The sequence below is a fragment of the Hyperolius riggenbachi genome, chromosome 10 (assembly GCF_040937935.1).
Source record: "Hyperolius riggenbachi isolate aHypRig1 chromosome 10, aHypRig1.pri, whole genome shotgun sequence".
Taxonomy (NCBI): Eukaryota; Metazoa; Chordata; class Amphibia; order Anura; family Hyperoliidae; genus Hyperolius; species Hyperolius riggenbachi.
Window position 1 is genome coordinate 208,385,535 of NC_090655.1, and position 18,656 is coordinate 208,404,190.

At 46.5% G+C, this 18,656-nt stretch overlaps 1 protein-coding gene across 2 annotated transcripts in view; it reads left to right on the forward strand.

Moving 5' to 3' along the window:
• The window catches only part of LOC137534310 (zinc finger protein OZF-like), a 58,814-nt gene extending 50,326 nt beyond the window's left edge, over window positions 1-8,488 (forward strand). For both annotated transcript variants that reach the window (XM_068255749.1, XM_068255748.1), the window contains exon 3: window positions 7,168-8,488. In XM_068255749.1, the coding sequence (XP_068111850.1) occupies window positions 7,168-8,111 (944 nt within the window). In that variant the 3' untranslated portion in view covers window positions 8,112-8,488. The remainder of the gene's footprint in view (window positions 1-7,167) is intronic.
• Window positions 8,489-18,656: the final 10,168 nt, after the last annotated feature.

Here is an 18,656-nt window from a genome sequence, read left to right on the forward strand (position 1 = left end):
GCCCCGTGGGGGAGTCAGGAGACATCAGCCCCTATTAGAAGTAATGAAGAGACAGTATGTGCCCAGTGGGGGAGTCATCAGCCCCTATTAGAAGTAATGGGGAGACAGTATGTGCCCAGTGGGGAGTCAGGGAGACATCAGCCTCTATTAGAAGTAATGGGGAGACAGTATGTGCCCAGTGGGAGAGTCAGGAGTCATCAGCCCCTATTAGAAGTAATGGGGAGACAGTATGTGCCCCGTGGGGGAGTCAGGAGACATCAGCCCCTATTAGAAGTAATGAGGAGACAGTATGTGCCCAGTGGGGGAGTCAGGAGTCATCAGCCCCTATTAGAAGTAATGGGGAGACAGTATGTGCCCAGTGGGGAGTCAGGGAGACATCAGCCCCTATTAGAAGTAATGAGGAGACAGTATGTGCTCAGTGGGGGAGTCAGGAGTCATCAGCCCCTATTAGAAGTAATGGGGAGACAGTATGTGCCCAGTGGGGGACTCAGGAGACATCAGTCCCTATTAGAAGTAATGAGGAAGACAGTATGTGGTCAGTGGGGGAGTCAGGAGACATCAGCTCCTATTAGAAGTAATGGGGAGACAGTACGTGGCCAGTGGGGAAGTCAGGAGACATCAGCCCCTGTTAGAAGTAATGGGGAGACAGTATGTACCCAGTGGGGGAGTCAGGAGTCATCAGCTCCTATTAGAAGTAATGAGGAAGACAGTATGTGCCCAGTGGGGGAGTCAAGAAACATCAGCCCCTATTAGAAGTAAGGGGGAGACAGTATGTGGTCAGTGGGGGAGTCAGGAGACATCAGCTCCTATTAGAAGTAATGGGGAGACAGTATGTGCCCAGTGGGGGAGTCAGGAGTCATCAGCCCCTATTAGAAGTAATGGGGAGACAGTATGTGCCCAGTGGGGAACTCAGGAGACATCAGTCCCTATTAGAAGTTATGGGGAGACAGTATGTGGTCAGTGGGGGAGTCAGGAGACATCAGCTCCTATTAGAAGTAATGGGGAGACAGTATGTGGTCAGTGGGGGAGTCAGGAGACATCAGCTCCTATTAGAAGTAATGAGGAAGACAGTATGTGGTCAGTGGGGGAGTCAGGAGACATCAGCTCCTGTTAGAAGTAATGGGGAGACAGTATGTGCCCAGTGGGGAACTCAGGAGACATCAGTCCCTATTAGAAGTAATGGGGAGACAGTATGTTCCCAGTGGGGAGTCAGGGAGACATCAGCCCCTATTAGAAGTAATGAGGAAGACAGTATGTGGTCAGTGGGGGAGTCAGGAGACATCAGCTCCTATTAGAAGTAATGGGGAGACAGTTCGTGGCCAGTGGGGAAGTCAGGAGACATCAGCCCCTGTTAGAAGTAATGGGGAGACAGTATGTACCCAGTAGGGGAGTCAGGAGTCATCAGCTCCTATTAGAAGTAATGAGGAAGACAGTATGCGCCCAGTGGGGAAGTCCAGAAACATCAGCCCCTATTAGAAGTAATGGGGAGACAGTATGTGGTCAGTGGGGGAGTCAGGAGACATCAGCTCCTATTAGAAGTAATGGGGAGACAGTATGTGGTCAGTGGGGGAGTCAGGAGACATCAGCTCCTATTAGAAGTAATGAGGAAGACAGTATGTGGTCAGTGGGGGAGTCAGGAGACATCAGCTCCTATTAGAAGTAATGGGGAGACAGTATGTTGTCAGTGGGGGAGTCAGGAGACATCAGCTCCTATTAGAAGTAATGAGGAAGACAGTATGTGGTCAGTGGGGGAGTCAGGAGACATCAGCTCCTATTAGAAGTAATGGGGAGACAGTATGTGCCCCGTGGGGGAGTCAGGAGACATCAGCCCCTTATTAGAAGTAATGGGGAGACAGTATGTGCCCAGTGGGGAGTCAGGGAGACATCAGCCCCTATTAGAAGTAATGAGGAAGACAGTATGTGGTCAGTGGGGGAATCAGGAGACATCAGCTCCTATTAGAAGTAATGGGGAGACAGTATGTGCCCAGTGGGGAGTCAGGGAGACATCAGCCCCTATTAGAAGTAATGGGGAGACAGTATGTGCCCAGTGTGAGAGTCAGGAGTCATCAGCCCCTATTAGAAGTAATGGGGAGACAGTATGTGCCCAGTGGGGAGTCAGGGAGACATCAGCCCCTATTAGAAGTAATGGGGAGACAGTATTTGACCAGTGGGGGAGTCAGGAGACATCAGCCCCTATTAGAAGTAATAGGAAGACAGTATGTGCCCAGTGGAGAGTCCGGGAGACATCAGTCCCTATTAGAAGTAATGGGGAGACAGTATGTGCCCAGAGGTGGAGTCAGGAGCCATCAGCCCCTATTAGAAGTAATGGGGAGACAGTATGTGGTCAGTGGGGGAGTCAGGAGACATCAGCTCCTATTAGAAGTAATGGGGAGACAGTATGTGGTCAGTGGGGGAGTCAGGAGACATCAGCTCCTATTAGAAGTAATGAGGAAGACAGTATGTGGTCAGTGGGGGAGTCAGGAGACATCAGCTCCTATTAGAAGTAATGGGGAGACAGTATGTGCCCCGTGGGGGAGTCAGGAGACATCAGCCCCTATTAGAAGTAATGGGGAGACAGTATGTGCCCAGTGGGGAACTCAGGAGACATCAGTCCCTATTAGAAGTAATGGGGAGACAGTATGTGCCCAGTGGGGAGTCAGGGAGACATCAGCCCCTATTAGAAGTAATGAGGAAGACAGTATGTGGTCAGTGGGGGAGTCAGGAGACATCAGCTCCTATTAGAAGTAATGGGGAGACAGTACGTGGCCAGTGGGGAAGTCAGGAGACATCAGCCCCTGTTAGAAGTAATGGGGAGACAGTATGTACCCAGTAGGGGAGTCAGGAGTCATCAGCTCCTATTAGAAGTAATGAGGAAGACAGTATGCGCCCAGTGGGGAAGTCCAGAAACATCAGCCCCTATTAGAAGTAATGGGGAGACAGTATGTGCCCAGTGGGGGAGTCAGGAGTCATCAGCCACTATTAGAAGTAATGGGGAGACAGTATGTGGTCAGTGGGGGAGTCAGGAGACATCAGCTCCTATTAGAAGTAATGGGGAGACAGTATGTTGTCAGTGGGGGAGTCAGGAGACATCAGCTCCTATTAGAAGTAATGAGGAAGACAGTATGTGGTCAGTGGGGGAGTCAGGAGACATCAGCTCCTATTAGAAGTAATGGGGAGACAGTATGTGCCCCGTGGGGGAGTCAGGAGACATCAGCCCCTTATTAGAAGTAATGGGGAGACAGTATGTGCCCAGTGGGGAGTCAGGGAGACATCAGCCCCTATTAGAAGTAATGAGGAAGACAGTATGTGGTCAGTGGGGGAATCAGGAGACATCAGCTCCTATTAGAAGTAATGGGGAGACAGTATGTGCCCAGTGGGGAGTCAGGGAGACATCAGCCCCTATTAGAAGTAATGGGGAGACAGTATGTGCCCAGTGTGAGAGTCAGGAGTCATCAGCCCCTATTAGAAGTAATGGGGAGACAGTATGTGCCCAGTGGGGAGTCAGGGAGACATCAGCCCCTATTAGAAGTAATGGGGAGACAGTATTTGACCAGTGGAGGAGTCAGGAGACATCAGCCCCTATTAGAAGTAATAGGAAGACAGTATGTGCCCAGTGGAGAGTCCGGGAGACATCAGTCCCTATTAGAAGTAATGAGGAAGACAGTATGTGGTCAGTGGGGGAATCAGGAGACATCAGCTCCTATTAGAAGTAATGGGGAGACAGTATGTGCCCAGTGGGGAGTCAGGGAGACATCAGCCCCTATTAGAAGTAATGGGGAGACAGTATGTGCCCAGTGTGAGAGTCAGGAGTCATCAGCCCCTATTAGAAGTAATGGGGAGACAGTATGTGCCCAGTGGGGAGTCAGGGAGACATCAGCCCCTATTAGAAGTAATGGGGAGACAGTATTTGACCAGTGGGGGAGTCAGGAGACATCAGCCCCTATTAGAAGTAATAGGAAGACAGTATGTGCCCAGTGGAGAGTCCGGGAGACATCAGTCCCTATTAGAAGTAATGGGGAGACAGTATGTGCCCAGAGGTGGAGTCAGGAGCCATCAGCCCCTATTAGAAGTAATGGGGAGACAGTATGTAGCCAGTGGGGGAGTCAGTAGACATCAGCCCCTATTAGAAGTAATGGGGAGACAGTATGTAGCCAGTGGGGAAGTCAGGAGACATCAGCCCCTATTAGAAATAAGGGGGAGACAGTATGTGGCCAGTGGGGGATTTAGGAGACATCAGCCCCTATTAGAAATAAGGGGGAGACAGTATGTTGCCAGTGGGGGAGTCAGGAGACTTCAGCCCCTATTAGATGTAATGGGGAGACAGTATGTGGCCAGTGGGGGAGTCAGGAGCCATCAGTCCCTATTAGAAGTAATGGGGAGACAGTATGTGCCCAGAGGTGGAGTCAGGAGCCATCAGCCCCTATTAGAAGTAATGGGGAGACAGTATGTGCCCAGAGGTGGAGTCAGGAGCCATCAGCCCCTATTAGAAGTAATGGGGAGACAGTATGTGGTCAGTGGGGGAGTCAGGAGACATCAGCTCCTATTAGAAGTAATGGGGAGACAGTATGTGGTCAGTGGGGGAGTCAGGAGACATCAGCTCCTATTAGAAGTAATGAGGAAGACAGTATGTGGTCAGTGGGGGAGTCAGGAGACATCAGCTCCTATTAGAAGTAATGGGGAGACAGTATGTGCCCCGTGGGGGAGTCAGGAGACATCAGCCCCTATTAGAAGTAATGGGGAGACAGTATGTGCCCAGTGGGGAACTCAGGAGACATCAGTCCCTATTAGAAGTAATGGGGAGACAGTATGTGCCCAGTGGGGAGTCAGGGAGACATCAGCCCCTATTAGAAGTAATGAGGAAGACAGTATGTGGTCAGTGGGGGAGTCAGGAGACATCAGCTCCTATTAGAAGTAATGGGGAGACAGTACGTGGCCAGTGGGGAAGTCAGGAGACATCAGCCCCTGTTAGAAGTAATGGGGAGACAGTATGTACCCAGTAGGGGAGTCAGGAGTCATCAGCTCCTATTAGAAGTAATGAGGAAGACAGTATGCGCCCAGTGGGGAAGTCCAGAAACATCAGCCCCTATTAGAAGTAATGGGGAGACAGTATGTGCCCAGTGGGGGAGTCAGGAGTCATCAGCCACTATTAGAAGTAATGGGGAGACAGTATGTGGTCAGTGGGGGAGTCAGGAGACATCAGCTCCTATTAGAAGTAATGGGGAGACAGTATGTTGTCAGTGGGGGAGTCAGGAGACATCAGCTCCTATTAGAAGTAATGAGGAAGACAGTATGTGGTCAGTGGGGGAGTCAGGAGACATCAGCTCCTATTAGAAGTAATGGGGAGACAGTATGTGCCCCGTGGGGGAGTCAGGAGACATCAGCCCCTTATTAGAAGTAATGGGGAGACAGTATGTGCCCAGTGGGGAGTCAGGGAGACATCAGCCCCTATTAGAAGTAATGAGGAAGACAGTATGTGGTCAGTGGGGGAATCAGGAGACATCAGCTCCTATTAGAAGTAATGGGGAGACAGTATGTGCCCAGTGGGGAGTCAGGGAGACATCAGCCCCTATTAGAAGTAATGGGGAGACAGTATGTGCCCAGTGTGAGAGTCAGGAGTCATCAGCCCCTATTAGAAGTAATGGGGAGACAGTATGTGCCCAGTGGGGAGTCAGGGAGACATCAGCCCCTATTAGAAGTAATGGGGAGACAGTATTTGACCAGTGGGGGAGTCAGGAGACATCAGCCCCTATTAGAAGTAATAGGAAGACAGTATGTGCCCAGTGGAGAGTCCGGGAGACATCAGTCCCTATTAGAAGTAATGGGGAGACAGTATGTGCCCAGAGGTGGAGTCAGGAGCCATCAGCCCCTATTAGAAGTAATGGGGAGACAGTATGTAGCCAGTGGGGGAGTCAGTAGACATCAGCCCCTATTAGAAGTAATGGGGAGACAGTATGTAGCCAGTGGGGGAGTCAGGAGACATCAGCCCCTATTAGAAATAAGGGGGAGACAGTATGTGGCCAGTGGGGGAGTCAGGAGACATCAGCCCCTATTAGAAATAAGGGGGAGACAGTATGTTGCCAGTGGGGGAGTCAGGAGACTTCAGCCCCTATTAGATGTAATGGGGAGACAGTATGTGGCCAGTGGGGGAGTCAGGAGCCATCAGTCCCTATTAGAAGTAATGGGGAGACAGTATGTGCCCAGAGGTGGAGTCAGGAGCCATCAGCCCCTATTAGAAGTAATGGGGAGACAGTATGTAGCCAGTGGGGGAGTCAGGAGACATCAGCCCCTATTAGAAGTATGCCCCCCCCCCCCCCATACTAAGGGAGTTGTTTAGGGTAATCCGTGAAGTACTAAGTACACAATACAAAAGAAAAATCTATATTCTAACTAGTAGGTTTGTGCCCTTTGGGAACAGTGAGATTCAGCGGACAACAGAATATAGCAGTATGTGTTAGCAAATTGAGGTGCTTATACACACCATGCAATTTCCCATCAGATCAACTGATCGATTGACAATTTTCAGCACAAAATTTGTCTCTTTCTGCATCGGTAGCAGATTGGACATGCTGGAGATTATACAGTGTGGGCCATTTATATGGATACACCTTAATAAAATGGGAATGGTTGGTGATATAAACTCCCTGTTTGTGGCACATTAGTGTATGTGAGGGGGACACTAGTTATGCCAGAAGGGCTGCCGTTGTTTGCAAGCAAATAAATATGGCCGCCTCCATAACCCTCTTACCTTGGGTTCCCTTTAAAGTCCTATCTAGTCTATTGTAACAAATTCTTATATGTCACTCATTTCCTTTTAAACAATACTAGTTGCCTGGCACCCTGCTGATCTGTCAGTGTCTGAATCACATACCTGAAATAAGCATGCAGCAAATGCAGCCACACTTTAAGTCAAACATCTGGTCTGCAGTCTTGTTCTGGGTCTATGACTAAAAGTATTAGAGGTAGAGGATCAGCAGGACAGTCAGGGAATGTGCATTGTTTAAAAGGAAATAAATATGGCAGCCTCCATCTCCTTCTCAGGTCAGTTGTCTTTTAAAACCAGCATATATTTCACTGTGTCAATGGCCTGCTTCTTTTGTCATATTAGAATTGTTCTCACATTATCAATGTACCCATCCCTATTACTACACATTTTATATTCTCGCCTAGATGGACAGTACATCCGCAGTAACACTGGTGAGCATCCTGGTGACTCCCCAAATAGTGACAGTGAGGGTGAGACAACAGAAGAGGATGACACATCCAGTGATGGTGAGACAACAGAAGAAGATGGAACATCCAGTTCTTCAAACGTAAACTCTGTAACCCCATCAACCTCATTATCATGTTCTGAGTGTGGGAAATGCTTTGCATCAAAACCTTTTCTCTACAGACACCAAGCATGGCACTTTCGCGATGATAAGTGGTTCACATGTTTTATATGTTGGAGAAGTTATACGCTGGAATCTGAATTTGTCTTTCATGTGAGGAAGCACACAGAGAAAAAGCCATTTTCATGCTCTGAATGTGGGAAATGTTTTCCCAACAGGAGCATTTTAAAACAACATCAGAAAATTCACACCAGAGAGAAAAAACATTTTTCATGTTCTGAATGTGGGAAATGTTTTGACAGGAGGAACAATTTAAAACAACATGAGAAAATTCACACCAGAGAGACAAGAACTTTTTCATGTTCTGAATGTGGGAAACATTTCTTCAGCAAAGGCAATCTTAATCGACATCAGAAAATTCACACCAGAGAGAATGGGCCATTTTCATGTTCTGAATGTGGGAGAATTTTTGCCTACAAGAGCATTTTTAATCAACATCAGAAAGTTCATACAGAAAAGGAGCCATTTTCATGTTCCACTTGTGATAAGCGTTTTTCAAGAAGAAGAGATCTTGTTATACATGAGAGAGTGCACACCGGGGAGAAGCCATTTTCATGCTCCAGTTGTGATAAGCGGTTTTCTTCAAGAGCACATCTTGTTTCGCATGAAAGAGTGCACACCGGGGAGAAGCCATACTCATGTTCTGAATGTGGGAAATGCTTTTTCCACAAGAGCACTCTAAATACCCATCAGCGTGTTCACACAGGGATAAAGCCATATTAATGCTCTGAATGTGGAAAGGGTTTTATCAGAGAAAGTTACCTTGTCAAGCATGAAAAGGATCATATCAAGGAAAAGCACTGTTAGTGGCAGCAAATGTTTTGGTCACTGAGGCCATCTTACTGCACATCAGCAAAACCATATTGAGGAAAAGCCATGCTGGTTACATGGGGTGAGAGAAAGACATTACTCTGCTTCAACAAGGGAAAACACACTTCCAGAAATCCCAACTGATGCAGAGGAAGGCATAAATTCTTCTAAATTATTGTTTAACTTGCTTTAAAGAGAACTCATGGCTGGTATTTTAAATCCTAAGAGGACACAGAGGAATGTTTTATGCACAATCACATGCCTCTGTGTCTCTCTATTGTCGCCTCCAGTCCCCCTGGGGTCTGCTTTGCCGCTCTGAAAAAAGCGACAGGCTAGCGATAATCTGCTTATCGCAAGGCTTGTATTTACATGCATCTTGTCATTCAGTCAGTGCTCCCCAACCTCTGTCCCCGCCGCTGCCCGCCTCCGTGAGCTTCCTCCAATCAGAAGGTAAGCCACGACCCAGGAAGTACCTCCTAGGTCGCGGTTTAGCTTCCGATTGAGGAAACTCATGGAGGTGGGCAGCGGTGGGGACAGAGGTTGGGGAGCGCTGACTGAATGACATGATACATGTAAATACAAGACTAGCAACAAACAGATTGTCGCTAGCATGGCGACTTTTTTTTTTTTTTTAGAGGGGCAAAGCAGACCCTGGTGGGACTAGAGGCGGCAATAGAGAGACTCAGAGGCATGTGATTGTGCACAATCACACAGAGGCAGAGGAGGTTTTAGTATCACACAGAGGCACAGGAGGTTTTAGAAGGCACAGGTGTCCCCCCTGTATGTTTTCTAGGTGTACAGGCTCCAGTACTATGTAGTCAGCAATAGGCTAGCTAGTATAGGTGCCTTCCCCCCTCCCGATCCAGACGCTCTTACTCACCAAGCCTCGTTTCAGCAGTAGCTGCATCCTCTCCACCCAGCTCCAGTAGTCTCTGGTATGGGGCGAATCAAGACTGACGTCACGACATGCTCAGTCCCGATCCTCCCCATAGAGAATACCTGAGCTGTGTAGGGAGGCTACAGCGAGCGCTGGACAGAGACTTGGGGAGTAAGAGCAGCTGGATCGGGAGGAAATTGGGGGGTCTGGGTGGAAGACACCTATGCTAGCTAGCCTATTGCTGGCTACATTATACTGGAGCCCATACACCTAGAAAAAATATTGTGGGGAACACCTGTGCCTTGCTCACCTATACTGGGGGACACCTGTACCTACCTAGCTTATACTGGGGGACACCTGTACCTACCTAGCCTATACTGGGGGACACCTGCACCTACCTAGCCTATACTGGGGGACACCTGCACCTACCTAGCCTATACTGGGGGACACCTGTACCTAGCTAGCATATACCGGGGGACACCTTTACCTAACTAGCCTATACCAGGGGACACCTGTACCTACCTAGCCTATACTGGGAGCACCTAGATCTAGCTACCTACCTACAATAACCTGCGGGGGCATCCTGAAGACAGATGGGCACTGCACAGTGGGTGACATAGGACAGGTAATGTATAACTGCACACATGAGGGTACATTTATACACTTGGGGCAGCAGCGAGGCATTGGACGCGGTCGATTCCCGAGCAATGTCATGTTGACATCGATCGGAAATTGGCCTACGGAGTATGGGTAGTCAACAGATCTCTCTCTAATCAGATTCGATCAGAGAGAGATTTGGCTCTTGTTTAATTGGTCCAATCTTCCCATCATCTCTAGATGTATGGCCACTTTAAAGGGACTCCGAGCAGTGCAGAAACTATGGAAAGATGCACATCATTTTAAAGCTCTCTTTCTCCTCTTTTCAATGATATATAAACCGCCACCCTTTCGCCATTTAGTTTTCGCTATTTTCGCGATTGAAATTGCCGCGGCCGCGATTTCGATCGCGAAAATAGAGAAAACTAAAATGCGTAGGGCAACGATTTAGGTGTCGTCAGAAAGAGGAGAAAGAGAGCTTTAAAATGATATCCATCAAGCCATAGTTATATTGTATTACACAGGGCGACTTTTTGTCAAAGTCAGCAGATGCATTCAGCAGAATGGAGCTGCTGACACTGGGGAAAGTGTCGTCCTGTGTAATACAATATAACTATGGCTTGAGGGATATCATTTTAAAGCTCTCTTTCTCCTCTTTCTGACGACACCTAAATCGTTGCCCTACGCCTTTTAGTTTTCTCTATTTTCGCGATCAAATCGCGGCCGCGGCAATTTCAATCGCGAAAATAGCAAAAACTAAAAGACGTAGGGTGGTGGTTTATATATCATTGGAAAGAGGAGAAAGAGAGATTTAAAATGATATGCATCTTTCCATAGTTTCTGCACTGCTCGGAGTCCCTTTAACATTCCTGTTAGTGCAGGTTGAGCAGCTGCAGCTCGGAAGTATAAATAGAGAGATTTTGGGAGTAATTTTCAGAGATTTTGGGAGTAATTTTGAAATTTAGCTTAGATTTAGTGTTTCAAGCGTTTATTAAACTCAAATGTATACTAGACCCTTACTAGACACATTTAGGTAAGTTACAGGATAAAAGGTTATGAAAATTAATTGGATCACTTTTTGCACAGAAATCCAGCAGAAACTGAACGCCAAGGAGGTTAAAGTGTACTTGAGCCACAGCTCAGGTACAAAATCAGATAGCTTAACTTAAGAGAGGGAAGCCTCGGGATCCTATTGAGGCTTCCCTCGCTACTCCGTTGTTCCCCGTCGCTGAGCGCGGCCCCCCGGAATATTAGCGGCATCATACTGACGTATGATGCATGCGCCCACTCACTTTCCACTATAGCTGGATACAGAAAACGAAGGGGCCAAAAAAAGATACTTACTGTAACAGATGTTCTAATATATCAAATTTTCTATACTAGGTGTTACTCTCATATACTTATAATGGGGCTTTTTTTAAGGATTACTGTAGGGGGCAAAAGAGTTGAACTTACCTGGGTCTTCTAATGGTCCCCCACAGCCACTTGCCGCCCTACCGCCGGTTACTTCTGGAATTTGCGTCTTTAAAGTTGCAAATCCACTCCAAATCTCGGAAGTGGACCGGCAGCGGGGACCGGAGTATCGGCGAGTGGCTACGCAGGCACGAGCAACCTGAAGTGAAATAGATATGTAGGCTTCCATATTTATTTTCCTTTAACAGTACCAGATGCCTGACTGTCCTGCTGATCTTGTCAGATTTTTATCAAACACCTGATTGGCATGCTTGTTCTGGGTCTATGGCTAAAAGTATTACAGGCAGGGGGTTGGCAGGACAGCCAGGCAGTGTGTATTGCCTACCTCCCAACTTTTTGAGATCAGAAAGAGGGACATTTAAGATTTATTTATAAAGAAAAAATGTTGCTTTATAATTCAAACCACACTGGTCCTTTCTATCCTGGTTCAGATTAACATTTGAAAATAAATATATCATGTAGAGATAATGACTAAGTACTCCACACGAGCAGCTTCAGGCGGTGCATTCAGTGCCCGTCAGCTGCCCCAGCACCAGGTGGGTGCTTGCAAGCTCTCACCACGAGCAATACGGAGGTGTTTGACTTTGACCTATGGCTGCACATTTGAGCATGACTGTAGAGACATGAGGCTTTTTTGCTGCTGTGTAACTGCACTATGTGTTCTGAAATGCGTGTGGCCATTTGGTTCCTTTAAATTGCAGCTGGTAGGTGAGCGCTGGCCAGCAGGATGGAGGCAGAGCTGTGCGGCAAGCACACACTTCAGCTGTCCATGCAAAACTGGCGAAACAGATTTTTGTGTGGCTGTCTTCACCCATCTTGCTTAAAGGGAACCTAAACTGAGAGGGATATGGATTTTTCCTTTTAAGCAATACCATTTGCCTGGCAGTCCTGCTGATCTCTTTGGCTGCAGTAGTGGCTGAATTACACACCTGAAACAAGCATGCAGCTAATCCGGTCTGACTTCAGTCAGAACACCTGATCTGCATGCTTGTTGAGGGGCTGTGGCTGAAAATATAAGAGACACAGGATCAGCAGGACTGCCAGGCAACTGGTATTATTTTAAAAGGAAAAATCCATATCCTTCTCAGTTTTAGGTTCCCTTTAACCTCCCTGGCGGTACAATAAATCCGCCAGGGGGCAGCGCAGCACTTTTTTTTTCAATTTTTTTTTTAAAGCATGTAGCTAGCCTAGCGCTAGCTACATGCTTCCCCCCCTCCCTTCACTATCCCTCCCACCCCTCCGATCGCCGCCGGCGCTTTTACCCTGCAGGGAATCCCGTTCTGAACATGATTCCCTGTATGGGCTTCCCCGTCACCATGGCGACGATCGCGATGACATCATCGACGCCGTGACGTCAGCGGGTGCTCCGATCCACCCCTCAGCGCTGCCTGGCACTGATTGGCCAGGCAGCGATGGGGGTCTTCTGGGGGGGCGGCGCGGCGGATTGGTGGGTAGCGGCGGCGATCGTTATGCACACGCAGCTAGCAAAGTGCAAGCTGCATGTAGCAAAAGAAAGATTATGTAAATCGGCCCAGCAGGGCCTGAGCGGCACCCTCCGGCGGCTTACCCCGTGTCACACACGGGGTTACCGCCAAGGAGGTTAAAGGAAACCAGAGGTGATGTATTAAAAAAAGGAACATAGCCTAGTTATTTGTGTGCTTGGCACTGAACATACACATGTCTATCTCATCATGTCACTTGTCACCTTGTGTGTCCTTTAAAGTGTATCAGAGACGGCTTATTAAAAAGATTTTTTACTTACCCAGGGCTTCCTCCAGACCCATAAGCACGGATGCACCCCACGCCGTCCTCTCGAGTGCCTCTGTTCAGCTACAATCACTCCCGGTAATTTAGCTAAGTTGTACCTGTCAGCTCTTCTGCGCACGCACGGAAGGCCTGTGCATGCGCAGAACAGCCGACTGGCGTGACGGATCCAGATTACCAGGAATGATTGCGGCTGAACGGAGGCACTCGGGAGGACGGCAAATGATTCATCCGTGCTCATGGGGCTGTAGAAAGCCCTGGGTAAGTAACTAATCTTTTTACTTTCTCTGCCTGAAAGAGGTAAAAGTCGGGTATGGAAGTGACAGATTCTGTCTGGGTTAGAACCGGGTCGGACTGTAGTGTAACCCTCACTGATTGAATTACAGCCACAAAACACTTTCCTGGCAGAAAATGGCTTCTGACAGCAGGAAAGAGATAAAAAGGGGCAAAAGTTCATAAATTTTTAGCTCTGGCATACTTCAGTGAATGTGTCAATAAGAGTCCATGAAACAGTAAAAACTTAAAAATTTGATTTAAACATAAAATAAAACTGTGTAATAACTAATAAATTGTCATTTTAAGGAGAAAGAAGAATTGTTTATCGCATCATTTTCTCACCTCGGATGTCCTTTAACCACTTCGCATCCAGACCTTGTTTCCACTTTATGGACCAGAGCAGTTATGATGCTTTAGCTATGTCCCTATGTAATTAGCAATTACTTTATCCCTACTTAGGACAACTAAATGATATACAGTATTGTTTTTTTTTTTTTGTTTGTTTGTTTTTTTTTTACACAAACCAGACTTTCATTGAGTGGCATTTTTTCCCCAAGAACAATAATGTTTTGTTTGCATTTTAGTAGGGTTTTTTTTTTTTTTAAACTGCATTATTTCTGAAGTTTTACTTGTTACCGGTAAAAATAAAAAGCGCTACTGTACATAAAAAAGGCAAATTTGATTTGGCTATTTCTCCCGATTATCACAAAACTTAATTTATGTTCCTTTCACAATTTATGGTGATGATACTTGATTCTGAAATACAAGGGTTTTTGCTATAGCGTATGCTTTTCACTTTGAACTGAGAAAATAATCGAAGTATTTTTAATGGTAATAATTAGGGAGAAAATGTTAATAGAAAAAGTTACTAAATCATTTTGAGGCAGGCCTCAAAGGTGGGCGTGGACAAACAATATATTTTATTGTAATCGTAATCAGTGCATCCTCATTATAACGTTTTACCCTATTTCATTTTCCCGTTTGAACCATGGTCTCCCTCCCTTTAATTTCCCTGGTAGTCTGTCATCCCCATATGCTCCCTTGGCAGAGCTGGCCAAGGTTTTCCAGCACCAGAGATTTCAGAGTGCGCTCCCCTCCCCCCATTGTGTCTGCTCCAGTATTAGGTAAGTTCCAAGGCCCCCCCCCCCCCCCAGTGTAAATAGCTAGATGCACCCCCAGTATTAGCCCCTCTATAGGTAGCCAGATGTTTCTCGTATTAGGTCCAAACTGCATAGTCAAAGTGCCTTCAGCTTAAGTAGCCAGATGTGCCCCTAGTATTAGGTCCCCCCACCAGAAAAGCCAGAAGTGCCCCCAGTATAAATAACTAGATGTGGCCTCCATTACTATGCCCCCCACAAGTATAGATAGCCAGTTGTGCCCCCAATATTGTCCCTCCCCCATTACATATAGTCAGCTGCACACTTAGTATTTGTGTGTGCCCCAAAGTATAGCCAGATGTGCCCCTCAGTATTAGATGTCTCCCCCAGTTTAGATAAAATCTCTCACCTCTCCTGATTCCAGTGTTGATCCTGCAACCAGAGCTTCTGTGTACAGCTCTGCACTCTGCAGGTCCACGGCTTGATGACGTCATCGAGATGGGACCTGTGTATTCAGCACAGAAGCACTGCAGCATAGGCTGCAGGATTTCCACTGGAACCAGGAGGCAAGAGATTTTTTTGTGAGCAGCTTTTTCAGTACCAATCTTTTCAGTGGGGGAGAGATGAATGATTACTGCAGTTGGCTACAGCAGTGATCATTCATCTGTGGGAGTGTGTCACTAATTGGCTAAAGGAACATATGTTCCCTTACACCAATTTGTGTTGTAGTAGAAAGTGACGGGCACGCACGGGAGCACACTCAATAGAACACAGCTGAGCCCCAGCTACAAAAACTATATTTACATCCTTGTGGTTTAGATGAAGTCACTGATGACGCAGATATACTGTAGCTGGGGCTGAAGTGGTTGCACACCTTAATTAATGAGGAGCTGTAGGGTGGAAATGAACTCACAACCAGTGTGAAGATGATGGCAGGTTTTTCTGAGATACCCAATTCTCAGAAGAGAAAAAGTCCTGCAGCCAATGTAAATCCAGCTGATAATGTAAAATCCACTCATGACACATACCTCCCAACTTTTTGAGATGAGAAAAAGGGACACTTAATCCACGCCCCTGCCACACCCCTGGCCAAGTCCTCACCATGCCTCTAGTCACGCATACCATAAAGATTTAATAAGAAAAATATGTTGTTTTATAACTCAAACCACACTGGTCCTTTCTATCCTGATTCATTTTCCTTCATATTAACATTTTAATATTAGAAATATATTAATTTAAAGGTTGTAAATAAAGTTTAGAGTCAAACACATTTTTAGTAGAGAAATATATATATTTACATAGAAAGAGGGACAAAGTCCTGAAAGAGGGACAAATGAGGGTGACAGGGCTCCCAAAAAGGGACTGTCCCTCCGAAAAAGGGACAGTTGGGAGCAGGCCCGGCCCTAGACTTTTTGCCGCCTGAGGCAAGCTTGAAAGAAATCGCCCGCAGGAAGTGACGTCAGTGGAGCGCACGCTGGAACAAGGAAGAGGTGAGTGATCCCCGCCCGTTGTCTCTTATAGCTGCAGCCAGCGACGTAACTTTTTAAAGCTGGAGGGGAGCGGAGGACGGGGGACCCAGACGAGGGAGGGGGGGGGGGGGGTCTGACCCCCCTCCCCGCCACTAGGCCCAATAACCCCTTCCTGCCCGCTATCCCCTCCAGCTCGGGTGGCCCCCCACACCCACGGACGTATAGTGTAGTGTAGTAGGTACACAGTGAAGTGTAGCAGGGTGTAGTAGGTACACAGTGAAGTGTAGCAGAGTGTAGTGTAGTAGGTACACAGTGAAGTGTAGCAGGGTGCAGTGTAGTAAGTACACAGTGAAGTTTAGCAGGGTGCAGTGTAGTAGGTACACAGTGAAGTGTAGCAGGGTGCAGTGTAGTAAGTACACAGTGAAGTGTAGCAGGGTGCAGTGTAGTAGGTACACAGTGAAGTGTAGCAGAGTGTAGTGTAGTAGGTACACAGTGAAGTGTAGCAGGGTGTAGTGAATTGTAGGTACACAGTGAAGTGTAGCAGGGTGTAGTAGGTACACAGTAAAGTGTAGTAGGTACACAGTGAATTGTAGCAGAGTGTAGTGTAGTAGGTAAACAGTGAAGTGTAGCAGGGTGTAGTGAAGTGTAGCAGGGCGTGGTGTAGTGTAGTAGGTACACAGTGAAGTGTAGCAGTGTGTAGTGAAATGTAGCAGGGTGTAGTGTAGTAGGTACACAGTGAAGTGTAGCAGAGTGTAGTGAAGTGTAGCAGGGTGTAGTGTAGTAGGTACACAGTGAAATGTTGAAGAGTGTAGTGAAGTGAAGCAGGGTGTAGTGTAGGTACACAGTGAAGTGTAGCAGGGTGTAGTGAATTGTAGCAGGGTGTAGTATAGTGTAGTAGGTACACAGTGAAGTGTAGCAGGGTGTAGTGAAGTGTAGCAGGGTGTGGTGAAGTGTAGCAGGGTGTAGTGTAGTGTAGGTACACAGTGAAGTGTAGCAGGGTGTAGTGTAGTAGGTACACAGTGAAGTGTAGCAGGGTGTAGTGTAGTGTAGTAGGTACACAGTGAAGTGTAGCAGAGTGTAGTGTAGTAGGTACACAGTGAAGTGTAGCAAGGTATATAGAAGTGTAGCAGGATGTAGTGTAGTAGGTACACAGTGATGTGTAGCAAGGTGTAGTGAAGTGTAGCAAGGTATATTGGGGTGTAGTGTAGTAGGTACACAGTGAAGTGTGTCAGGGTGTAGTGAAGTGTGTCAGGGTGTAGTAAAGTGTGTCAGGGTGTAGTAAAGTGTGTCAGGGTGTAGTAAAGTGTGTCAGGGTGTAGTAAAGTGTGTCAGGGTGTAGTGTAGCAAGGCTGAGTAGTTTAGACAGGGACAGCTTGGTGGGGGAAAGGAGCATAATATGCCCCTGCACTATAGACGCACCAGGTTAATATTTTTTCCCCTTATTTTTGTCTTCTAAACCTAGGTGCGTCTTTTAGTCCGGAGCGTCTTATATTAAGAAAAATACGGTAATTCCTAAGGCATTCCTTATTATACTGTATGTGAGCATAGAAAGACAAACTCCGTATTTACTTAGTTTAGCCCTAGCTAGCCCATCAAACGTTAATGTTACCATACATTGACATTCTCTTATTTTATGATGCCCAGTCAGGTTTTTTTTTTATTAAATAGCATTATTCACCATAAACATTTTTATACAACGCAAAAAAAATCATATTTTGTATTTATTCATGACAGAACTCCTTTAAGGTGAACCTCCAGACTAAAAATCTACTCAGCACAGCAGCACTGGAAAAGGCTCGGTGTTTTTTTTTTAACAGTTTCACAGCATTAGAACTTTGTTTTTCTTACCCAAGCCTCATTTTTTTGGCTGCAGAAAAAAACTGCCCAGGCATTTTTCCCCTGATGCTGTGCAAAGCATGATGGTAATTCTGATGTTGTTGTTCTCGTTCTTTTTTGAGATTTGAAGCCTAGCGCGCAGCTGGGAGGGGTGATCAGGACACAGGACAGTTGGAACTGTGTCTCATGCTCCCTGTCACCTCCTTTCAACCAAAAAGATGGCTGCCCCATGAAACCACATTTGCCTGTTCTTTTAAAACAGGGTGGGTAAGAGATAAAGAAAAATTATTTAAATTAAACACATGACGTAGCTGCAAATAAATATTACATACTTACCTTGCCGTCAGTTCCTCTCAGAAGCTCACTCTTTTCTTCTTACATTGATCCCTTCCAGTTCTGACAATATTTTGTCAGAACTGAAATATACCAGTTGCTGTCAGGTATGTATCAGCAGCTGTCAGTTACAACTGAATATGCAAGGTAATGTCCATGTTTGCCTATGGTTCAAGTGGGCGATATTACAGTTTAACAGTGTGCTGACCAGGAAGCTGTTATGGGGTAAATGCCCATTTTTAAAATGGAGGATGGAGAATGCCATTGATCATAGTGGACAAATGGGACGCAGGAGGAGAGGAGAAAGAGATTGATGAGTAGACTACACGGGAGGTAAGTATGACGTGTGTATGTTTATTTTGACTTTTTATTTTCAGTTCAGGTTCTCTTTAAGGATTCCATTTCCATAGTGTTGAGGATTTTCTCTCAACTTACCGCTGTTGCTACAGCAACACATATTTATTAGCAATTCCCCAACAACATCCAGTAGTCTCATAAAAATCTTAACCCATCAAAAAGGCGGCTGAAATCACAAATGTAGCTTAGCCCAACAACTCCAGTTCAGTTTCAAAGAAACCTTCAGTCCTCTACTTCCTCTTTGATGGACAGTTCTGGATCTGCAGGGATTGCAGCTTCTCACCAAAGCGTTTCCCACAGTCCGAGCACTCAAACTGCTTCTTCAAATTCAACCCAAGAAAGATCGTTGTTGAGAATAGTCTGGGAGGTTAACGCCTTC